Raw genomic sequence first — 26,307 nt, 5'->3', positions numbered from 1 at the left:
TCCGGAGGTCTCTCCACATACAGTTTCAGGAGGTTAGCGTGGTAGATCTTGGACTTCTTGCCGACATTCACCTTGTAGTCGTTGATCCCTACCACGGCCTCAACCTCGTATGGGCCTTTCCACTGCATCAGTAGTTTGTTGTGATCAGTGGGAAGCAGTATCAGCACTTTGTTACCTGGTGTAAACTTCCTGTTTACGGCTTTGCGGTCGTAGTAGTGCTTTCCGCTATCCTGAGACTTTCTCAAGTTTTCTCTCGCAATCTCGAGAGTCTCCTCCAGTTTCTCTCGCAACTCGAACACGTACTGGTAACTGTTCTTCACTTCAGGTGTGTCCACATCTTTCGTCCACAATTCCTTTAGTATCTGCATCGGGCCTCTCACGGTCCGCCCGTACATCAGCTCGAACGGGGAGAATCCAGTGGACTCTTGTGGCACCTCCCTGTATGCAAACAGCAAGGCATTGATGTAACGATGCCACTGCCTTGGCTGCTCACTGCATAGTTTCTTTAGCGTGGACTTCAGCGTCGCATTGAATTTTTCGACCAGCCCATTGCACATCGGGTGATAGGGTGTCGTAGTCAAGTGACGAATGCTCAGCAGCCTGTTGACCTCTTCCATGCATTCAGAGACAAACTGTGTCCCCAGGTCTGTGAGGATCTCTTCAGGAACCCCAATTCTGCTGAAAATGTCCACAAGTGCCTCGGCAACAGTCTCGGTGTCAATTTTCTTCAGAGGCACGGCTTCTGGGTACCTGGTTGCATAGTCTACCAGGGTCAGTACCCAACGATGACCCGCTTCACTTGGCGGTTTGATCTCGCCGATGAGGTCAATGGCCACCCTCTTGAAAGGTCGGTCGATCAAAGGCATCTTCTGCAACGGCACTTTCGGGACCCTTCCTCGAGGTATGGTTTTCTGGCAAATATCGCACGATCGGCAGAATCGAGTCACATCTGCATGCATTCCTGGCCAGTAAAACGCAGCCTGGATTCTGTCCGATGTCTTCTTGACACCCAGGTGACCTCCCATAATAGAGTCGTGGGCCACCTCCATCACCTGGCGCCTAAGTGGTTGAGGCACCAGAACTTGACGTAATGGCTTCCCACCGTTGACTCTCGGGTGCTGGAACACTCTGTACAGGATCTTGGCCTTTACTTCAAAGTGCACAGTGCCTTCGCCCTTAGTCATCTCCTTGACAGGACGACTCCTGTACTTTGTCAAGGTCAAATCAGCTTCCTGTAGCTGAATCAGCCGATCCCTGTCCACGACAGCAGTTGCAGAACTGTTGGTGACCCTGAGTGGCGTAGTTGTTTTGTCCTTCTTCGCCTGGGCTCTGGTCGTCACAGCGCTTACAACCTGCGGCTGGTCGCGGCGATGCACAGTTGCTCTGTCATCTCGTAACAGTTCGCTGACATCTTCATTCGCGAATGGCAGTGGGTCTTCCTCCTCAGCAGCAGGCTGAGCTGAGCCCATTCTCCATTCGAAATCAGGGTCATCAGGACGTCTCGCACCCCCAATGTTCCCAATTAGTAGATCGTACAAGGGCTTCTTCAGGCAGACGGCCTCAACTTCTCCGGTGAAGTATGGAGTATCGATCTGGATTTTTACCACTGGTGCCTTCACGCATTTGCTGTCAGCCATGAGCGTCCACTTGAAGTCACCAGTGAACTTCTCTGTTGGCACCAGATCCTCTTTGACAATGACTCCATTGCAGCCCGAATCTCTGAGAACAGTCACTTCCTGCTTCTCAACAAATCCCTTCGACACGGGCATGTTCGACACTGACACAGCTGCGCTGGCGACGACAGAGATTGACCTGCCATTGGCGAGTAGAAGCTGGCCATCAGATATACATTCTTCCACGTCCGATGGTGTAGCCACTTGCTCGGCAGCCCTTGGAAGTATGACGCTGCTCGCACATACTTGTTGGTTCGAGCCACTCGTTTGCCCCTTGTTGTCGTAATATCTCCGTCGATGTTCTTGCGCTTTGTCATTGACATGTCCGTTATTTTTCTTTTGGGGACAGTTGGCGACTCGGTGGCCCTTGGCATTGCAAAGGAAACACGTTATGTTCTGCCCTTCATTGGATGATGGTGCGGACTCAGTTTGTCCCTTGGCAGGTTGGTTTCCCTGGTTCCCGCTCTTCTGGAAAGGTTTTGATGACTTTGACGTCCCCAGGGTCCTTCCATGAGCAATGAGATAACGCTCAGCAGCATCAGTAATGTCCTTCAAACCCCGCAGTTTTTGCTCTTCCAAGCGGGTCGCCAGGTCCTTCGGGCATGCATTAAGGAACTGCTCCTTCACGATCAAGTCCCGCAGACTCTCGTATGACTGCTCTTCACCTGATAACTCCACCCACTTCTGCAGGTATGACGACAGGCGCTCCACAAACTGGCTCGGTGTCTCTCCAGACAATGGCTGGCATTCGCGGAAGCGTTGACGGTAGCCCCTTTCAGTGAAGTTGTAGCAACGCAACAGAGCTTCCTTCAGTACATCATAGTCTCTGGCGTCATCGTTTGAGAGTCTAGTGTAGACCTCAAGTGCTGCCCCAATCAAATGTGCGCTGAGTTGAATCGCCCAGTCGTCGCGCTGCCATCTAGCACTCTCAGCGAACCTCTCGAATCTTGCAAGGTAGCAGTCGATCTGGTCCTTCCCGTCAGCGAATGCTGGAAGTTTCGGTGCCCTGTGTAGCATTTGCTGCTGGTTATCTCTTTGGCGTGGTGCCTCGTGCTCAGTTTGAACACGCACCATTTCTGTCTGAAGCTCTAAGCGCTTGGTCTCCATTTCTATCTGGAGCTCTAAGCGTTTCAGCTCCATTTGCTTTTCTTCACGCTGCGCTTGTCTTTCTTCACGCTGTGCTTCTCTTTCTTTTTCTTCACGCTGCGCTCGTCTTTCTTCACGCTCACGCTGCGCTTGTCTTTCTTCCCGCTCACGCTGCGCTTGTCTTTCTTTTTCTTCTCGCTGCGCTTGTCTTTCTTCACGCTCACGCTGCGCTTGTCTTTCTTCACGCTGCGCTAGCAGTTGTGTCTGGGACTCGACGAACTCCGTCAGCTGCTTGCCTTTCAGTCCCAGTTCAACTCCTTTTGCCCAGAATTCAGCCATTCTGGTCTTTTCCGGTGCGTTCGTCTGTATTCTTTCACAGCCACGAACGTAGACGAATGTAGTCTTCTAAAAGAACACAGTCTCTACTGCACCTCCGATGCTTCTCTCGTCGCTGTTCACCTTCGTAGACGCAGGCTGCCACCCTCCTCGTCTAACGTGACGGCGCACTCTGCTCACGATACGTACACGACGTACCCCAGTCGTATTTCGTAGTATTAATGCACTAGCTCCGCGACGAAGTCCGTCTCGTCCAAACGGCAGCTAACCTCTGTAATCCCGATACACTCCGGCGTCGCTCACCGTACCGAGCTGCGGCGATTACCAAACTCTTCACCAGTCACACCGAATCCACGGTTCCGTAGTCTCAATACTGATCCCTCAGGATACACCCGATTGATGGCTACCTCCTGTGACTGTCTTGACACTGGTCTTTGTTGCTGGAAAACCCTTGGAGTTAAACGTAGATCCCGGCTTGGCCCCCAATTGTTACACGACACTTGAGATTGCCACAAGTTCTGAAATGTCGTATAGTTGTGTTCTTTTATTCTACGTCGCCCGTCTTCGCAGCAGCAGAAAACAACTCGTCAAATTGAGTTCGAGGATTTATTCAGCATTCCATACATACAACTGCACATCTAGCAGAACTCAAAGTAGAAGCTCTTTTAACATTCAAATCGCGCTGGCATATATAGTAAATACTCAATCTCGAGAATATTCCAGACCGAACACGATACAACTACATTATACGAGCCGTGCATGGACTAAACTAGCGACATTCTCTTATGACGTACATCAAAAAGCGCCGACGCACTTAATCCGAACGAACGCCACGAACTCACACTAAATCAGCATGGTAAACAACTTGTTTTGACAGGACTAGAAAGTTCACCTGCATTCTCGTCCAAGCATAAATATTGTGTTTACAAAATATAATATCGGTACTTTCCCACAAAGTAAAAATAAGTCAACTACATGCAACACACAAAACTGAACCAAAGCTCAGCAACGGTAGCGTTTCCTAACAGTCTGTCTCTCTCTCTCTCTGTCTCTCTCTCGCTCTCTGTCTCTCTCTCGCTCTCTCTCAGTTTCTCTCCCCCCCCCCCCCCCCCCGCCTTCCCTCTGTGGCGTGAGGTCTGTTTCGTTGAATAAATATCCCTTAACAATAAAAGCTGTATTTTTACACAAAAGGGTATTCAACTGTACCAGACAGTACAGGTGGTCATTCGAAACGAAATACCCGAGAGGCTTATTTTTAGCCTGTCATTGCAAGATTATCATAATGATTGTTTGGGCTCTTTGATGTTTATGCTGTCATTACATTTTAAATACGACAGAATTTCCAAGAACATATATTTTTCTACTATATATTATTTCAAGATTATAGCGTCTTAAAGGTTATTTTCTATTTTGACATTTTCATTGTCATTATACTTAATAGTGTTTCCAAAATAGTTGTCGTGGATTTGTTCATTTCCATACCTGTATCATTTTTCAATCTGGCCCAAAACTGTTCTGTCTAAAGTAGGTCACGCGATGTGTGTCTGTTGTTGTTGGCAGCGACAAATTAGGTCGAGATTGTCTAAGGTTTTCATGCGTGAAGAGCAAGTTTGTTCAAGATGAGACCTTTGAAATTGAAATCCTAGTGTTGATGCACGAAGTCTATAATAACGAAGAGGCGGACTGACAGAGTATGCCTGAGAGGCTTGTTTTATGCAAATCTCATTTGGTGGGCGCCTGTGGTGCTGGAGAAAGAAGTGACACACTTATTACAAAATCAACGCAATTAAAAATGGAAATGAGAACTGGACTGAGTGAGGTAAACGTATGTTGTATCGTGCAAAAAGGCGAAGGAAATTGGGTCTGAGCCGTGGGGAACAAAAACTTAATTAGCTGTATTGATTCATCAATTTATTTACGTGTATTTGTGACGAAATCAGTCGACTGTTTTACTATCAAACGGAGTGTCTTTACTTTCTAGAACAACCCACACAATTATGCCAGATGTTTCAGATGTCAGAATCAGAATCAGAAACAGAAACATGAAGAATGTTTTCGTCTGAGACTGACATTATAAGTTTATCTGGCAGTGTTTCAGACAAACATCTTGGAACCTTTTGGCACGATGATGATTCTTTATGTTTTGGTGTAAAACAACACGTATTAGAACTATGCAGGATGTGGCGAAGATGGCAGAACCATTAACTCTCATTGTACCATAGACCGCTTACTAGGACATAATATAGGTCACAATATTTGCTAAAAATAATAAACATCTTGGCATGGGAATTAATGTTGTCGTCGCAGCTGGGGGCATGTCACTGCTGAAGTGTGTCAAGAATGCCGTCTTCTGCGATATAGATCGACCCATCTCCAACAAAATGCACGCATGCAAGCGCTCACGCACGCACGCACGCACGCACGCACGAACGAACGCACGCACGCACGCACTCACACACACACGCACACACACACACACACACACAAACACGCGCACACACACACGCGCACACACACACACACACACACACACACACACACACACACACACACACCTCCCGACAGGTACTCAACCCCGACCCACTTTTTGAATATGACTGAATCTGAGATGGGCAGAGTACTCAATGTACTGTACGGTGAATTAGTTCTTGACAAAACTTCCATAAACACTCCTCCCGTGTGTAAAACCGACAGTAAGTTACTCCCCGGTTATATACGCTCAACATGAACAATACGGGCATACCCCGGAGCGATGTGAAATTATGTCAAGAGTTTATGAAACCGTCACCTGGGCAAAAGTCTTTGTAAATGTAGATGTAAGCTGAGAACGTACGCGATACCTTTTTTTAAAGCAGAAAAAAATGGGAAAATACTGTACTGTGACACGCTACGTTAGACTGCAAGTTATCGTGGCTTTACGGGTATATTATGGCAATCAGTGTAACCAGATAAGAGTGGAACAGAACTCTTTGAAATGTTAGAATGCGTTTGTACGTCATCGCTGAATAGCACATTTCTTCCTGCTGTGTTTTTGTTAGATAGTGAAAGAGAAAACCTTGTAGTGTGACCGTTTGCTTCATTAAACAGTAAACATAGACGACTCACACGCGTACACAAACAAAAAAGTAAATAAAGAAAAAAAGAAGGTTTTGTGAAGATTGTTGGTGAAGAGAATGTTATGCATTTGTCTGGAATGTTAGGAATTTCAATAATTATATCGATGACTAATCTTGAGACGACAACCCTTTCTTTCATTATGCACAAAAGAAAAGGAAAATTTAAAGATTGTTCAAAGTTTGTGAATTAAAAGAATGGTATGCCTAAAATGTTTGGACTTTCAATAATTCGATCGGTATTCTTGAGGCGGCAGCAATGTCTTTCATGAAGCGAAAAGACAAGGAAAATGAAGAGATTGTGTAAAGGTTGTTGGTTACAAGAATGCTATGTCTGGAATGTCAGAAAATTCAATAATGTTGCCAATACTCTTGAGATGACAACACTGTCTTTCATGAAGCGGAAAAGACGAAGACAATTTACAGATTAGGTTGAGGTTGTTGGTGAAAATAGTATTTTGTCATTATGTTAGGAATTTCAATAACTCGATTGTTGAGATGACATCATTGTCCTTCTTGAAGCAAACGGGTTTTTGATGGGGAAACTTTAGAATGTCAATTGTGACAAGCACGTATTGTTTTGATTCACATTTATAAAATCATGGACCGTATATCTCCGGCCAACAAATCTGTTTTAGAGAATTTTTGATACGTCAAAAACATTAGTTGTATGTGTCTTTTTAGGATCAACACAATGAGCTTATAGTTTGTTGTTGATTGTTTTTGATAACCTTTCATGTTTTTCGATTCTGGTACAGTTCGATATTTGAACAAGCATGTGAATAAAATCTCAATTAAACAAAGGCGCTCGGCTTATTGAGGTTTTGCGATGCAAACCCTAAGGTATCTCAAAAGCTTATTCGGTGATTTTGCATATTGAGTCAACAAACTGTCTTCGAGAACGTTCATGAGTATAATGTGCACAAACACCACTCGGAAAATAGGTTCAGCTTTGCTCTGAATAGTCGTGATTTTCATTCAAGTGGTATTTTTAAGAGAGATAAAACGCCTCAAATTCAAGCTCTGGATAAAAAACGACATGCAATAACTACACTGCACGCAGCACAAACAAAAGAAACAGCTGAATTGCATAATTATATAGACTTCTGCATGCGCAACACGTGGATATACAGCTAGCGTCAGCACTCACAGAGGTCAAGAGGGTCACAACATGAATTCTTAAGCAAAAATATATTTACCGGCTTCCTTGATCCGGCGGCAGTCTTTGTATTCACCGACAAGGTTCTCACAATACACGCCCCTCTCATACTCACCTGGATTTTCATTTACCGAAAGGTCACTGCATAAATTTTGCTTTGGACACAAAACAACACCTCTTCAACAGGTCGCACTAGTGCGAAGATCAAACATCTTCTGTGTACCCGTGTGTTTTCACAGCTATTTCTCCAGGTGGCATACATACATTTGTCGGGTATTATAGCTCTTTAGCGGGTCATTGAATACTATCGGGACACCATGATTGTAGATTGTATGGGAATATTGGTGCGCTGGATGTTATCGTTTACAAGGACACTCGTCCGAAGCAGACACGCCTCATGAAACACGAATGAAGGGTCTTCTTCGTCTGGAGAATCTCATTCACTCGTGCTTTGTTATTTGTAACGGTGAGAATAAGTGATCAATTTACAAGGTCTTGGTTTGAATATCGGTCGAACTGAACGAAGTCGCATTTTTTGGCACACGCAAGTAGACGAATAAAACTGAGTGCATTTTGTTGTTAAAAAAACCAGTCCAGAAACAAGGAATAAACTGACTTAACATGCCTATTTCTGAGATAACAACTGAAGCTTGACCGTGGGGTACCAGACTTTTTCTCTTTCACAAAAACAATACTGAAGAAATTCCTAAAAATTATTGAAGATAACCGTTATGTCAAAAAAAGAATTCAACAGTCAATAATTATCACACCCGACGAGCACTGATAGAGGAGCCAATAGCGTCGAAACTGAAATAACTTTGAATCCACTTTTGAAACTAAATTTCAATTAAATATTACAAACAAACGAACATGACATTAAACGTGCAACAAAGATAAGAAATGTCTCTGAAACCATTTCACATTCACAACAGTACAGTAAAAATATGGATACCCCTTAACATGATCAATTTTGAATTTAAGAATTTTGTTAGACTACATGCATCTAGTTTACACCCGAGAAAAAGTCATTAAAACCATCATATGATACTTTTTAAAGGGTAGTTTTTCTGAAGTCCAGGAGTGCACGTCGGTTGTGCGAGTGGCCTGCTTTAAGTCTACTTCCTGTTTTCAGGAGTAGGCTCTATATCTTTAAAATGAACAATTCATACTAATTACCTATGAACAACAAAAATGAAACGGCTGTTGTCCATGCATTGCATGCCTGCGGTGCACAGTCGATTTTTTATTCCATACAATTTATATTCCGAATTCGAACTTGAGTACCATTTTCTTGCATGGGAACCATTGTCCAAACAAACAAATTCACTGGTCCATAACCACAATGTGTGGGAAATACCCACGTGTCGCTTTGTCATTTTTTCAGTCCGTGTCTTTGTTTGGACGTAAGTGCCTCTGTTCTTGTGTAAGAATCTTCTCGTATTTCTAAATAGTTTCTGTTTATCAATCGTGACTGAACTTAAGGACATTTAAACGCAATCCAATGTTGCTCTGTTTATCGATCATCAATTATTGAACCTCAATGAAGTAGGTAAGAAAAGCTATTTCGCTAAAACTGTCGCACAAGGAGTTTGCCCGCACTACGTACGGTTATCTTAGTGCGTTCCATTTACTTGCACAGTTTACTGAAACTAATAGCTAGAGAAAGAAATGCTGATGCAACCTTTTTCACATACGACAAATATTTTCAGAGATAACCTTTCCAGCATCGCACGAGGAACAGCAAACAGTACCTTTAAAATAAAGCACGGACGTTCCAAGATTCTAGCTTCTTAGTCAAGTTGTTCAGGTTTGTATGAGTCTCAAACCTCAAATTTTGCATTACGGCCGAGAGGTTCTTCGGGTCGAATTTATACCGCACAACCAAAGCGTCTAAGTTCAAATAACAAAGGGGAGCATGCTCTTTAAGTATAAACAATACAATAAAACAGTATATTTAAAGGCCTAGGTGAAGCTTTGATAGTGTGTTTTCTCTGCCATATTGCGATCGTAATATTTAAAGTGTGTACGTAATCATTTCTGCTTCATTGTGTAACACAACGGTTGCATACAACCAAAGTCAAGAGCACTTATTTTAAGAAAACAGAACAGTAAATGAGGTAAAAATGTCAAGGCCGTCAGCTGGCACCTTGAACATCAAGCAGAATTGAATACAAAACAAGAGGCGAAGCCATCAAGGCTCACGTAAGAAATCGACAAACAGAAACACAAACTCAATCACTCCGTCACACACACACACACACACACACACACACACACACACACACACACACACACACACAGAAAGAGCATAGGTGAAACTGTGCAAGAAAGCGAGACACTAGATCTAGATCTGTCTGTCTGCATGTAGCCTACTTACAAGGACACGACTGCCAACTAGTCTCGGCGCGCTCAAAACTATTAATGACCGAGACTTTCCTTCGCGTGACCCTCTTGCGTCATAATGTGACGTCAATGTAATGTGACGTCTTCAAATGTTAGAGTTTCTACCACAGACATACACACGCACAGACGCACGCACGCACGCACGCACAGACAGACAAAGTTACGATCGCATAGGCTACACTTACGTGAGCCAATGAATTTTCATCGTCATTCATGATCAGGTTCAAGTTTATTTTTCGATGACCCTTCTTCTGCGCAGCCCATGAATTCTGTTTGGAAACCCTTCATATTGCTGCAGGGAAGTGGAGAAAGTGGGCTCATTACTGATTGAAACGTCTCATTCGTCTTGTGTTTTCACGGTTCCAATCCCACACTGCCTGCGATAAACGTCCAGCTCTCTTGCACAGGAACTGACACCTTTACCCTGCGAGCTGCAAACCATCAGTTAAACGGTTTAAGAAATCCTCCTTACTTCCATTTCACCCCGTTTCTCTCCCTTTTCTCCGGCACACACGCACGCACGCACACATGCACGCAAGTACGCACGCACACAAGCGACCACACACATACACACACACACACGCATGCACGCACGCACGCACGCACACACACACACACACACACACACACACACACAGACGACACACACATATTCATACAAACACACACACACACACACACATTCTCCATTCCTATCCCACGCTCCCTACTCCTCCATACCTCCCCACCCCATCCTATCCCCCAACCGTCCATCAGCCCCCCAATCACTCCCTTCGCCCCCCCACCCCACCCCACCCCACCACACCCCCTCATCATTCTCATTCCTCTATCCCCAAATCAATCCCTCTTTTCCGAGCAGGCGGTTGTTTTATCGACGAGCAAACGGCGGCTTCATGGAGAGCGAGTGAGTGGGACACTTGCAGTTGGCGGGTTCCCTTTTTCAGGCTGTTACGACTCAATAGATCAAGTGATCGGGGGCTCAGTGGATAGCACCCGTGTATTCTCCTCCAATCGCGCCGACCGCAACAGTATTTTACCCTCGTCGTATTTACACTAGCCGACAAGATCTATTGACTCCGTCCTCTGTGCCAGACTGCGCAGCTGTAGAACTTTTTCTGTGGAGTTGTGTGTGTGTTTGGGGGGGGGGGGAGTGGGGGGGGTGGAGGCAAAGGAAGGTCCTTTGAGAGTTACTTTTTGGTTGGGTTGGCCACCGCGTGTCAATTAAACAAATCGATCGATTAATCAGTCAGTTGATCGTTCTACGATTAATCAGTCGATCAGCCAAAAGATCCATCGATTGATCAAGTAATCCATGAAGTGGTTGGTCACTCGACCGATAGGCCCATCAAATCAGCTAAACAATCTATCTGCGAATCAAAGCAATCAATCGATCAGCCAATCAAAACAATCATTAATCCGCCAGTCAATCAGTTATCAAAAAGATCAAACAACTGACCATAAGTCTAGCAACCAGTGGGTAGATGAGTAAATCATAGCGCACCTGGTCAATGATAAAGTGAAACTGAAAAGACAGTGAGTACACAAAAATCAGTCAGAATAATGGTAACGCGCGTTACTGCTTTGCTGATGATCACTTGCATTGCCAAGTGGCATCCCAGAGAAAAGGCGGGCAGAATATGGTGATTAGTATTCTGGACAAAAACTTCCTCAAGCTCTTGGATTCCTCGTTGAAAGCAATCACATTCCCAGCACAGACAGTAAAAGCAGACCATCAAAACGATGACGATTCTTTTTACATCAAGATGCATTTTTTTCTGACGACGTTGAGGAAACAGATGTGCGTGGGAACAATATCCTCGAAAAATACTATTCTAACCACCCTGCTTCAATATTGACAGCAGACATTTCTCCGAATTCATACTATCTCAGGCATGTTTGTGTGCAAAGGGTATTTAAACAAAATTGAATTCAAATTCAAATTCAGTATCAGGAATCAATAACTTGTTCATGAAACAATCAGGGCACGAGCGAAAATTTATATGGCCAGGCATGGGAATTGTCCGCGAAATCGCGGATTTCCGCGAAAAGGAATTGCGTTTCAGTGAAAATAAAAATTGTCCGCGGCAAAAAAAAAGTTAATTAAATTATATGTAAACTATTGTCTCTCTATCCATTATTTGCTTACACGAGAACTATCAAAATATTAGTCTAAAATGCTAAAATTCGTTTTCCTTCCGGAGGGCTTCGCCCCCCTGGTCCCCCCAACGGGGCTCTGCCCCTGTACCCCGCCGGGGCCTAAGCGTCCCCTGGACCTCGGCCTATTTTCAGAGTTTTTTCTATTTTGGAATTCCCATGTCTGACGGCCCAAATCCCATACTTCTCACAAGATTATCTGAATGGGTTTTAAGCTTATTTCTTAATTATAAGGTGACACTAGCAGATCTGTACAGGCCAAAATATAAAAGTGTTTTTTTCGTTGGAATGTTGTTGATAAACACTCCCTCGACCTGCATGCAAATGAATTACAAAAAGTTGTAACCATTCTACCACCAACAGTCGACGCTGCCTTCTGAAAACTGATTTGCACTGCGTTATGCGCTGGACATTTATCGCTTCTGACGTTCTTGCGCTGCCATACGGTCTTATTGACAGCAACGGCTTGCCATAGATGCCCGTGTTGACAGATAGCCCCCCTCTAGCTATTCGTGATGGTGGGAAAATGTTTGGGTTTGATTAGATATATGCTTTTTTGGCCACTTTGGCAGCTTCTGTGGGGGTGCTAGCGGCTGTGTGCTGGGAAAACAAAGTCCGCGCACAATACACAAAATGGACAGCGCCTTGTAGCGAGACGTGTCGTGGTTTGGGATTGGTTAAATGATCAATAGATTAGGCCAACCACATGATTGGTGACTGGGTGGTTGAGTACACTTGCGGCCAATGGAAAGATTGATTGGTGGTTGGGTGGATTTGACCTTGGGTTAGGTAGTTAGGTGATAGGTTGGTTGGGTTTAAAACATAAGTGCAAGATAATTATTATTATATAATAGTCGTTCAACACTTTTGGTTATCTGTTCATCAAAGTCAATGTATTGAATGGAGTCCTACCTTTTTATTAGAAGAGTAGACTCAGTTAAACATTTATTTTCGTAGCTTCACAACTTCCCAGGTGTCGCTTCGCCATGCCTTTCGCATTGTGGTCTGAAACTCAGCGGTTCACTTTCAAACTAGTGTGTATAATGCGTTCGTTTTCACACGTTGTTGATAAGTTATGAGCGTACATGCTAACCCCTCAACGCCAGAGAAGGGTTCCCCTCCCTATTTCTTCCCCAACAAAAGCACTTGACCTGTTGCTCGTCTTTCAAGCACAACTCGACCTCAGAATGTCAACAAGAGTGTTGCTTCTTCCAACTTGTGTCAACAGGCGTACCAGGTTTACGGGATATGCTGGATATGATCACGATTTCAAAACAGATACAGTGGGACCCACCTTTTAAGACCCCTCCCGGCTAATGACTTAATTCCCACGCCACCTTTTGGGACTTTGTTTTTTGGTGTGTGTGTGTTGCTTTTCTTATAGACTAGCAGTTAAGCCCGGCTTTGCCCGGGAGTAAGCGGAGTCCTGTAGCAATTTAAGACGCTCGCTATCCCATTATCATTAGCTTTACCTCCTTTGTTTGGATACAAAAAAAAGAGTTATCTCCCTTACCTTCTAGAAATTTCCGGAACTGTACAGTTAATTTTTCATTCTTCATTTCTTCCCCTCATAGGAGCAATAGCGAGTCTCTAATATCACTGGCATGATGTGCTTGCTACAGGTGAACAGTAGGCACGGAACTGGTCTTGCACCATATAGGCTGTATTCAATAAATGGGAGGTCCATAATCTGAGAAAGGAAACAATGAATCAAGAAACTAAAACCCAGGTGCACATCTGCGGCACCTAGGGAGTGTACGTGCACACTATCTTGTTCCTGCCTCTTGCCATCTCAGAGGTATGGCGACCACAGACAAAAAAGAGTTATCTCCCTTACCTTCTAGAAATTTCCGGAACTGTCCAGTTAATTTTTCATTCTTCATTTCTTCCCCTCATAGGAGCAACAGCAAGTCTCTAATATCACTGGCATGATGTGCTTGCTACAGGTGAACAGTTATCTCCCTTACCTTCTAGAAATTTCCGGAACTGTCCAGTTGATTTTTCATTCTTCATTTCTTCCCCTCATAGGAGCAACAGCGAGTCTCTAATATCACTGGCATGATGTGCTTGCTACAGGTGAACAGTAGGCACTGAACTGGTCTTGCACCATATAGGCTGTATTCAATAAATGGGAGGTCCATAATCTGAGAAAGGAAACAGTGAATCAAGAAACTAAAACCCAGGTGCACATCTGCGGCACCTAGGGAGTGTACGTGCACACTATCTTGTTCCTGCCTCTTGCCATCTCAGAGGTATGGCGACCACAGACAGACAGACAGACAGACACTCTCTTTTATTATATGTATAGATTGCCTGGCCATAACATCTGTCAATTTGCCTTCATTTTAAAACTCTCCTCTTTTAAATGCCAGTTTGTGTCATATCTATGTTAGGGTATTAGGAGGGGGGTTCTATTGTACAAACTAAACATTGCCTTGGGATTTTCTAACAGACACAAATTACATTGCCGTGGATTTTCTCAAGAACCTTACTTGACCTGCTGGTCCCTTCACGCTCAGAGCGTGTTGACCTCTAGAGTTACCTTTCCTTCAGTGATGGATTATTACCCTTTGAATGGCTCGGCGTCATTACACCCCACCCCCACCCTTTCCCTATCACCTTTATGCGTACGAGGGTCGACCAAAAAAATGTCATCATAAAGCAATCTTCATTGACCTTTCATGTTTTTTCTAGCATATGATACATGTTTTGTCAGGCATATTATACTGAGCATACGTTGTAGTTTCTGTGTGTGTACTCGAGTATCAGACTCTATTTTCGGGTAATTGTCAGTTGATACCTCAGTGTACCCAAATTCGATGCTGTGTTTACTGTAAGGCGTTTGTTGGAAAACGGGCTAAGGTGGCTTAAGTACAAGGCTGTAACTTGAACTTCAAGCATTCTTCGAATTTTGATTTGATACTTGTTTTTTCTTCTTCTTGGTCATACGTAGGGAATCGCAACATACCTACAGCAATGCATGATGCCCTGAATTTCTACAGAATACCATCCATATTCGTAACAAGTTTATAGAATACTTTCCTCTCCAGTCAGAATGATGTCACGTTAAACCTTAAAGACCGCAACAGTTAGCTCTTTCAGCGGTGGGATATAGGGAAGCAAATAAATGTACGTCAAAAGTGAAGATACACGCAGAAGCCGTGGGCAATTTCAGTCTTTTTGAGTGATTATCTGGAAATTAGTGTCTCTTTGACAAAAGACAGCCTTTTCCAAATCCCAGTTATGAAAAAGCAACGAAATGTTCATTCCGAGGCTAAAGCCAAGGCACAAAGACAGGAAGACGCACTGGACCGTGGGCAGTTTCGCCGTTGGAAATGTATTGTGCTGTCTCCGTTACGGTCCCTTGACATGGGGGGGCTGTTTTCTGGAAAGTGCAGGACTGATGTTGCCTCGAAACTTGACGTGGATCACTCGAGAGACATCTGGACACCGAAGAGCAGTGGACAGTTTCAGTGCGATTAGAACGGACACTCTCTGTTACCGCCCTTAAAACCCTAGTTCCCGGTTCTTTGTGTGGGTGACTCCTTCCCTGCTAGACCGAAGCGTCTGACAGTTACCCCTGAAGGGCCGTTAATTAACATCACCCTCTGCCTGTGGTGACCCTGCGGGGTCAGGAATTACCTCCCTTTGATAAAGGGTCCAGAAGCGCAAGGGAGATCATCCTAATCAGGGGACGCTACTGTGAGTTTTATGCTCGTGCGGGAGTCCATAGAAATCTTTAATTGAAAAAAAGTTTTCGGTCAGAAAATGCAGGAGGATTTGTAGTTTTCTTTTATCTATTGTTGTAAGGAATTGCAGGAGGATTTGCCTTCGTGGTTCTGTTGTGGAAATGCTCTTGTTGTTATATGACTCTTGAGGGCCGGCAGATTGCCATGCCAGTAAAACTGCTGGCAGTATGCGGTTGCATTCATGTGAACATCAAGATTGCGAATGTTGTATCTCCCTGAGTTCAGCTCTATAGTTGTAAGGAGAAGCTCTCTCTCTCTCTCTCTCTCTCTCTCTCTCTCTCTCTCTCTCTCTCTCTCTCTCTCTCTCTCTCTCTCTCTCTCTCTCTCTCTCTCTCTCCGTAAGACAGCACTGCTGTAATTTGACTTTTGGCTGAAGAGCAGCACAAACCGTTTTTGCCCTACCTGCTTCTTTGAAATAAACTGACGGAACAAGATATTCCCAAAAATCTTACAACCCCCCCCCCCCTTACTTCAACTCATCTGTGTCTCTTTCTGTTTCTCTCTCTCTCTCTCTCTCTCTCTCTCTCTCTCTCTCTCTCTCTCTCTCTCTCTCTCTCGGAGCAAACACACACACGCATGCACACGGGCGCGCGCCCACGCTTTGATACCACCGAACAGCCTCGGGACTGCTTTCACTTGCTGCCAGTTTGACTTTTGGCCGACAGCGCAGCACAAAAGAAGCAAAATCCTGTCCTTGAGTCCTGAAGAAAAGACATCCACGCCCACAAATCATCCAGAATTATCTCACCCTGTCATCCCACTGCGAAGCCTTCATCTTTTCTTCTGAAAATAACCATTCCGGTTATTTCAAACGATAGAAAGCACCAAAGGGACCTAAATCCGTGCCCATTAGCGGACAAAGGCCTGAGGCTGCTGGAAGTCAAAACGATGATGCCCCCCACCCCCCCCCCCCCCCCCGCCCTCTCCCCATCCCTTAACCTCACTTCCGAAGGCCGCCTTTTCTGTCGTCCCCTGGCCCCTCCCTTTCGTTAACCCCCCGCTCGGAGTAGACAATAACAAGGTTAATCCTGCGGTGTTGGGTTTGAATGGCCGGTCAAGTTTCCAGAAAAAATCAGCCGCGTCAGTTATTAGAGGGCATGCGTTTTTCTCAATGAGTTTTATTGTTATTGATGCACCTCGAGTTTAGAAAACATTGTTGGCAATGATGGAATAGTGATTTTCAAGCTTTTTTTCTGTGGAGGAGGCGTTCTGTCCATCTTCACTGCGTAAAATACATGTTTGTACAAAAACATCTGTTGAAAAGGATTGTCAGTGAACATTTTTCAACGGAAACAAGTGAAGACTGTTTAGAAAAGAAACACTTTTATGTTTGTGTAGCCTCACTTGCAAATGTTGCAAATGAAGTTGAGTTGTTTTTCTCAGGATCAGGAGAGAGAGAGTTACATAGAATGCTATCACCGACGCACATATGCACACATAGATGCGAGCTCTCGCGTAAATGAAACCTGCACATCCTTCTTAAGTGTCAAATCTGAAAATGTTATTTCTTTATTTAAAATTTTCATTAAGGGTTGCTTAAATGACTCGACCTTTCGACCTCGCCCCCTCGCCCCCCTCCGCATGAACTCTCTATTCCTACATGTTTTAGACAAAATTGATCATGTACGTACACAGTATAAAGTTTCACCCGTAAGCATAGTTTGAGAGCAGCAAGAAAAAGATCCGTCAGCGTTACAAACAGAGATATGTAAATCCCGCTAAATACGCAGCTGCCGAACCCTTTTCTTCGGCATTTAGCGGCATTAAGGATGGTCTGGGATGGTCTGGACGAAACACCCATGTAATGAAGACTGCGGTTGACTTAGAAGGATGAACGGAATATTAAGCAGCTTTGAACTTTCCGTTCCCTTTTACTCCTGGTGGCAGTTTAGTAAACATCAGCTGTGGGAGTGTCAAGTCTTATAGGTACACTTCATCTTGCGTAAACAACTACGATACCATCACCAATCCGTCTGAGCTTTTACATGGCGAAAGAGCACCCCTCCACTTGGACACATACCAACAATCAATAACCCGGCTACTGTCATTTCTGTGCAGGAATTATTTGCTGAATTGATTCGGTATATTGACATAGGTGTCACTTACAAAATCAATTCATCAAAATATCACCATTCTGCATAAAAAGCGGTGTGTAAGAAATGTTAAGTCCTTTGTACTGGAAACTTGCATTCTCCCAGTAAGGTCATATATTGTACTACGTTGCAAGCCCCTGGAGCAATTTTTTGATTAATGCTTTTGTGAACAAGAAACAATTAACAAGTGGCTCTATCCCATCTCCCCCCCCCCCCCCTTTCCCCGTCGCGATATAACCTTCGTGGTTGAAAACGACGTTAAACACCAAATAAAGAAAAGAAAGATTCTGCATAGAATGCAGACAAACAGAGAATACTACATGGCCTACTGTGTCATATCAGATTTACAAGCGTTGTATTTAAAAATATTGAAATGCGAGCGAAAGCGAATGGTTTGTTATGTCATGGGTGGTCTCTCTCATGTATGTAGGATAAACGCATTTTTGGGTGTGTTTGTCTGAGTGAAAGGGTGTTCTTATGCCATGTAACATTCTGGACAGACTTCTCGCAGTGAATATGATCGTGTACGCACGAAGGACGGACCAACAATTTCCTTTCTTCCTTACAAAGAAAATTGAGACTGTCTTCAAGTTGTTATGAGATGTGTTGTATTTGTTTGTGCTGTTTGCTTAGGTGAGTTGTATTTTTAGTTAAAAGTTGCATGGTTTCAATGTGAAGGTATATGTTAGTATTGATCACCAAGGGTTTGTGTGTGTGTGTGTGTGTGTGTGTGTGTGTGTGTGTGTGTGTGTGTGTGTGTGTGTGTGTGTGAGTGTGGAGGGTGTGTGCCTGTACTGTGTGTGTGTGTGTGTGTGTTTCTTTGTTTTGCTCTTGTGTTACATTGGCAGTGCCATCGATATGGACACGACAATGAACTATCACCATCATAACAATGCCCTCATAGTGCATTCCATAATCTGTCTCGCTTGAAATATTTCCTTAAAATGATCGTTGTGTCTTTGAAACTCCAAAACATAAAGTTAATGTTGCTTCTTCGTGTGTTTCAGACGTGAACGAGTGTGCCATGAACAACGGAGGGTGTCAGCGAGACTGTCAGAACACCGTCGGCTCTTTCAATTGTCGCTGCAACACTGGCTTCGAAGTCGCTGAAGACATGAAAGGATGCATAGGTATTTTGAAATGATTGCGAATCTCTCTCTGTCCCTGTCTGTTCGTCTGGCTGTCTATCTGTCTGTCTGTCTGTATGTATGTATGTCTATCTGTCTGTATGTCTGTATGTATGTATGTATGTATGTATGTATGTATGTATGTATGTATGTATGTATGTATGTATGTCTCTGTCTGCCTGTCTGTTTGTCTCAGTCTCTGTCTCACTGTCTCTGTATCTCCCTCCCCTCTCTTTTCCTTCCTCCCCTCTCTCTATCTCTTCTCCTCTCTCTCTCTCTCTCTCTCTCTCTCTCTCTCTCTCTCTCTCTCACCAACTCTTCTTGTGTCTTTCTTTCTGTATGGCATGAGAGTGTGAGTATACGTATGTCTGTTCATCCGTCTGTCCACCCGTCCTTCCGTCCGTCTGTCTGTCCGTCTGCCGGTCTGTCTATGTGGTTTTCTGTGTGTGTTTGTGCAGTTTTTCTGTTCGGCCTTGTGAGTATCCATACGTCGTAATTTGTTTTGAAACAAATTCGCTGCGTGGGGGTCAACAACGACCACAAACTCATTCGTTATCAAACGTATATTCAGGAAGTCTTCAGGGGGAGTTTTTAAGCACAATGTATTTTGAAATAATCGGCCGTTTAAAAATAAATTCTTCTCAATTTCAATCTGGTAATGTTCCATGTGCAGTGGACCCTTGGTCCTTTCTGTAGAAGAAGGGTAAGCAAGGACCCAAGGTTTATTTCACGAAACAAGGCTTATACTTCGGGAACGGAAATGAAGGGAAGAAATAAATTAGATATGCACCGCAGTACCAAAACATTTGGTTTAAACAAGTTTATTCAATAAATGTCATTGGTACTATTGCCGCATACATGAAATTAGGAACATGGAGCACAACAAGCTAAGCTTATGAGCGTACTCTTAAAAGCAAATGAAATTTGAAATTTGGCGGACGATTTTAATATAACAAGTTTGAAATAATGTCAAAATGATAATGGTAAATTATGGTAGACAAACATGTAACAATAAAAGGAAAAAACAACAACAACAACAACAACAAAAACATTTAGTCAAAACTTGACTAAATGTAAAAACAATGCTAAACTAACAACAGTACTCACACGCGCTCGCACACTCACTCGCACACACACGCATACAATGACTTCCACATGGTTGAAAATAGAATACTACCAGAACAAGGAAATGTAAACAGTACTGCACATGGTCGTTTCGAACATGGATGAGATAAATGCATTCATTATTCCAAACGTTTGCTTAATAAGATAAACCTAAATAACTGGTCAAATATCAATGAATTTTAACATTTAACCGGCAATAAATCCATAGATTCAATAGCAAAACAATAAAAAAAATGAAAAATAAAAGTTCATTTTCTCTTATCAGACGTGGACGAATGCGTGGACCACAACGGCGGATGTCAACACAAATGTGTCAACACGTACGGTGGATTCGCTTGCGAGTGTCCCAAAGGACAGCGCTTGCACGCGGACGGACGCACGTGCATTCGTAAGTCATTGCACATTTTGTTTAACTCTTCAATTGTTTTGTTTAAACGCATGGCCTGTGTTGGGCAGTTACAATTTTACTAGAGCTTGCGCAGAGTTTCTGTAAAAGGAAAAAGACATTTACATTTGTTGGTGTCAGTGATGTATGCAGCATGTTGTCAGTACAGTGTAGAAGCTGAGATGTGTTGTATTTGTTGGTGCAAGTTGCATGGTTTCATTATGATGTTATATGTAACAGTAAGTATTGATCACCAAGTTACCGTTTTGATTATGATGGCGATGTACAGTTTGCAATTGTTGCACTTACTAATATCTGCTTTTGTCCACACAGCTTCGATGTTGCCAACTGCAAAACTGTGATACTATGTGCCATTAAATGCACAGTTATTCCCGTGTAAATGTTGGGTCTCACTATCTCCGATCTATCCAGGGTATTACAGGGCATAAGAGACACGTACTAAAAATCAACTCTCTGGCTGCTTCGAGTGGGATTTTTTTATGAATTAATTTTTCTGACTGACATGACACTACTGTCAGTTGCGAAATGAATGTATAAAAGTGTACCCACCCTGAACAGAGAGCAGCCAGTTGATTTTCGGTACGTGTTCAAGTGGAGGCATGGTCCCATCATATGTGAAAGCCGGGGCAGATCTGAGACGATGACCCGAATCGGTTATACGAGGACGGGCGCAGTGGCGTGGTGGTAAGACGTCGGCATCCTAATCGGGAGGTCGTGAGTTCGAATCCCGGTCGCTGCCGCCTCGTGGGTTAAGAGTGGAGATTTTTCCGATCTTCCAGGTCAACTTATGTGCAGTGACTTAGCCCCCTTCGTGTGTACACGCAAGCACAAGACCAAGTGCGCACGGAAAAGATCCTGTAATCCATGTCGGAGTTTGGTGGGTTATGGAAACACGAAAATACCCAGCATGCCTACTCAACGAAAGCGGAGTGAGCTGACTATGCTCTCAGAGTATAGTGTGAGGAACCCAAATGGGCAAACGAGCTCACAGTACGTAACCAGACAATTCTGGAACGCTGAAGAAGAAGGTTATACGAGAATAACTGGTATACCTTTAAGCTGAACAGACATGTCGTATTTGATGTGGTTCACGCCGATGTAACACGAGAAAATTACTCCCACGAGATTTTTACTCCGGAGTAAACATTTCGTACGAAAAAGTTACTCCCTTTACGAAAAAAGCACTCCCCCATTGCACGAGAAAATTACTTCCCAAGACAGGTGAGTTCCGAGTAAACATTTCGTACAAAAATGTTACTTCCCTGACGAATAAATAACGAATAAATTACTTCACCCCAACACGAGCAATTTAACTTCCCATGCCAGGTGTACGAAATTTGTACTCCCTTGTCCCCTGTTAGTCTTGGTGGTGGAAGGGGTGGAAGGAGGGTAGCGCGACATTCGTGTGCGCGAGATCACTTATTGGCATTATCCCTTCGCCAGCATCCCATTTTTGCGTACGAGATTTTTACTGGAAGTAATAAAAATGGGGAGTAAAAATTTCGTGGAGGGAGTAATTTTTTCGTGCCTTGGGGAGTTCTGTTCTCGTACGAACAGTGTACTCGGAGTAAGAATTTTGTACGAAATATTTACTCCGGAGTAAATTTTTCGTGGAGTAAGAATTTCGTGTTACACCGGTTTTCTTGCACACTACATAACGAAGTTGTTGTTGACTCAAACTCCAAAAACAGATAGACTGCTAACGTTCCAAAATTCAGAATACAAAAACAAGAATGGTAGGTCATTGATATTTCAACGGTTCATTTATGACAAAACAAAACGTTACATTTACAGTACTAAATGTACATTAAATATAACGTTTTGTTTTGTCATTGATTAAAGAGGGCCCCAAAGGGGGGGTATCATCACGATCACGGGAAGGGAAATGTTTGCTTTCACGATCACAGTTACCTTGATTTTTGTTTTCACGAACACAAACACCTTGACGAATAGAGGATCATAGAGTGATACAGCTGTGAAAAATGTACGTTGAAAATAACATGCTTTGCAATAATGCCCATCACGATCACGAAAACAAATCACGATCACGATCACGAGACTTGATTTTTTTTGTCATCACGGATCACGGGCAAAGTCCCATCACGATCACAGAAATGGAAATTTCGGCAATCACGGTCACAGAAAGGTCAAAAAACGCCAATCACGATCACGATTTAAAACCCTTTGGGGCCCTCGTTAAACGTTCCAATAAACTACCAATGTTGTGTGTTTTTATTCAGTTGTTAGACTAGAAAAACTCATGGTTAAACTTTTGTCGTATCCAGTGGAATTGACAGTAACAAAATGATACCTTCATGGTGTGTATTTTCACGGACCTCGAAACTTTCAAGCGCCTACACTACCATTGCCAAGATTTTTTTTATAGAGTGTACCACAGTCCTTTTTTGTTGTGCAGTGTACCAATTTGCAATATATCTTCTTTCACCAGGTACTATAATTCATGTTGAAAAGACTTGTCAGCAGGGATAAAACATCATGTTCTTGTTGACATATTCATGAGATTATGTTAGATTGGTACTAAAGAGAGAAATATCATCTCGACAGAATACAGTTGTACTTTTGAATGATGGTTGAGATTGCTGTAATGATAGTTTGATATAAACTAATGTCCGTTCGGTGTACTTGTGGTACCGTTTCTTGAAAATTCGTCCACCTGTGCAAAACACCGTTAAAAGGATGTATTAAACAATTAAGAAAACAAGAAAGGATTAAGCTAAAATGAAACAAGTGCATGGAGTTCGGTGATGCATAGAAAATAATCAGTTAGCTTCAGAATAATTAACGGTGTCAATTATTGTTAAACTACACTAGAAATGGAGATTTTCAATATAACTATGAACTTTGCAAAAACAAAACTCTGTCACTATTTTATAAGAAATGGAAGACATATAGGGAAAATGCCTCTCTCTCTCCCCCTCTCCCCCCGCCCCCCCTCTCTCTCTTTTCTCTCTCTCTCTCGTCCCCCCTCTCTCGAGCTCTCTCTCTCTCTTTTCTCTCTCTCTTCTCTCTCTCTCTCACACTCTTTCTCTCTTCCCCCTCTCTCTCACTCTCTTCCCCCTCTCTCGCTCTCTCTCTCCTCTCTCTCTCTCTCTCTCTCTCTCTCTCTCTCTCTCTCTCTCTCTCTCTAAGGCGTGATCGGGAGGTCGTGGGTTTGAACCCCGGCCGGGTCATACCTAAGACTTTAAAATTGGCAATCTAGTGGCTGCTCCGCCTGGCGTCTGGCATTATGGGGTTAGTGCTAGGACTGGTTGGTCCGGTGTCAGAATAATGTGACTGGGTGAGACATGAAGCCTGTGCTGCGACTTCTGTCTTGTGTGTGGCGCACGTTATATGTCAAAGCAGCACCGCCCTGATATGGCCCTTCGTGGTCGGCTGGGCGTTAAGCAAACAAACAAACAAAACTCTCTCATTCCAACAATTGAGGTAGGCTTCCTAGACTGTAGATTACAGAGGCTTGTGTGATGCTTACCACCAGTGACAGATTGCTATTTAATCTATGGGCGATTTTGTGGGGCGAGACGAACTACGCGCGGTGTGAGTTTCAAAGGGAACAAAGCGTGTGCGCCTACTGTTACATACCAGTGACACCCTGAATCACAAACAAAGCCCTGAGAAACCCACCGTCATCTTAACGTGAGAACGAGTTTACACCTTGTAGTAAGGTAATTTGACCAATCTGTACGAAGGCATGGGTATGTTGGGAGGATATAATCATTTTTTAGGTCTTATTTTCTTTTGGGCTTATTTGAGGATCGGGGACGACGGGGAAAGGAGGGAGGGGGTGGGAGTTGACTAGGAGTTGAGTTGCGGTTCTGAGGAAGGATATAGAGGCTGAGTGAGTCATATGGTACGGAAACTTACGAACACAATCTTCTGATCGTTTTTGACAGAACATGTTAATCATGAACGACGTTCATCATTTGTCAGCACAAATGCTTTTTTTTCATTAGCAATTTCAATAATGTGCCCCGTATGTATAAAACTAAAGAGCAAAAGAGCAACAGAAAGGTAAATAATAATAATAATAATAATAATAATAATAATAATAATAATAATAATAATAATAATAATAATAATAATAATAAGAACATTTATATAGCGCTAAATCAAAAACTTTCGTTAAAAAGGCTTGCTCTAAGCGCTTGACATCTAAACTAAAACGTCATTCACACTCTTTACAATGATGTACAAGAACTTCATGTAAAGGTATTTCAAGATCGCTGAGACCTGAAAGAGGAAAGCGAGGACAAATCGGAAAGAATGCTGGTAAGGGTACCAGTACAGCCCCCTTCCAAATACTAAATACTAATACTAACAAAAAGACTGAGCGAGGACAGAAAGGGCACAGGAGGAATAAATATCAGCATAGACAAGGAATCAGAGGTGTCACAAAAGCATGACAAAAAGACAAGTTAGTTAGATATGTAGCTAGCGAAATTTCAACGACAGTCCCCAATATAGGCATCGTACCTGTCAGACGATGCGCAGGACGAATTTTACACAATTGCAGAACAGTGCCAGGGTTTAACAAAAGGGCGAAAACACAGGGAAGTAGCAATCCAGCGAGAATCAAGGCGGAAAGAGAAAAAGATAAAGAATCAGAGTTAAAAAAAAATTAAAAAAAGGAAGACGGAAAAAAAGAGACAGCGGGGGTGAGAAGAAGAATTACGGTGAAGGAGGAGGACCGTCAGGCGGAAAGGGGAAAGATCGTACAGAACTAACAAAAAAAGTCGCGTAAGGCGAAAATACAATATTTAGTCAAGTAGCTGTCGAACTCACAGAATGAAACTGAACGCAATGCCATTTTTCAGCAAGACCGTATACTCGTAGCATCGATAGCACGCTTTTCTGTACCTCTCTTTGTTTTAACTTTCTGAGCGTGTTTTTAATCCAAACATATCATATCTATATGTTTTTGGAATCAGGAACCGACAAGGAATAAGATGAAAGTGTTTTTAAATTGATTTGGACAATTTAATTTTGATAATAATTTTTATATATTTAATTTTCAGAGCTTGTTTTTAATCCAAATATAACATATTTATATGTTTTTGGAATCAGAAAATGATGGAGAATAAGATGAACGTAAATTTGGATCGTTTTATAAATTTTTATTTTTTTTTACAATTTTCAGATTTTTAATGACCAAAGTCATTAATTAATTTTTAAGCCACCACGCTGAAATGCAATACCGAAGTCCGGGCTTCGTCGAAGATTACTTGACCAAAATTTCAACCAATTTGGTTGAAAAATGAGAGCGTGACAGTGCCGCCTCAACTTTCACGAAAAGCCGGATATGACGTCATCAAAGACATTTATCAAAAAAATGAAAAAAATGTTCGGGGATATCAATCCCAGGAACTCTCATGTAAAATTTCATAAAGATCGGTCCAGTAGTTTGGTCTGAATCGCTCTACACACACACACAGACAGACAGACACACACACACACACACACACACACACACACACACACACACACACACACACACACACATACACCACGACCCTCGTCTCGATTCCCCCCTCTACGTTAAAATATTTAGTCAAAACTTGACTAAATATAACAAATGGAACAGATCCGAGAAGGCAAAAGGGGAACAGAGAGACAGAAGACAAAAAGGGCACACAAAAGGAACCCAAACGGAGAGAGAGAGAGAGAGAGAGAGAGAGAGAGAGAGAGAGAGAGAGAGAGAGAGAGAGAGACAGAGAGACAGAGAGAGACAGACAGACAGACAGACAGACAGACAGAGAGTGAGAGAGTGAGAGAGAGACAGACAGACAGAGAGTGAGAGAGAGAGACAGACAGACAGACAGACAGACAGACAGACAGACAGACACAGAGAGAGAGAGAGAGAGACAG

General features: G+C 43.1%; 1 protein-coding gene across 2 annotated transcripts in view; it reads left to right on the top strand.

Annotated features, from left to right (window-relative positions):
* LOC138978305 (multiple epidermal growth factor-like domains protein 6) overlaps positions 1 to 26,307 on the top strand; it is a 285,073-nt gene that overhangs the window by 158,476 nt on the left and 100,290 nt on the right. For both annotated transcript variants that reach the window (XM_070350998.1, XM_070350995.1), the window contains exons 5-6: positions 18,774 to 18,896; positions 20,284 to 20,406. In XM_070350998.1, coding sequence (XP_070207099.1) covers positions 18,774 to 18,896; positions 20,284 to 20,406 — 246 coding nt within the window. The remainder of the gene's footprint in view (positions 1 to 18,773; positions 18,897 to 20,283; positions 20,407 to 26,307) is intronic.

Source organism: Littorina saxatilis, linkage group LG10 (assembly GCF_037325665.1).
Source record: "Littorina saxatilis isolate snail1 linkage group LG10, US_GU_Lsax_2.0, whole genome shotgun sequence".
In the NCBI taxonomy this organism is placed as follows: Eukaryota; Metazoa; Mollusca; class Gastropoda; order Littorinimorpha; family Littorinidae; genus Littorina; species Littorina saxatilis.
The sequence above is the reverse complement of the archived record's forward strand: the minus strand, read 5'-3'. Positions and strand labels throughout refer to the sequence as shown.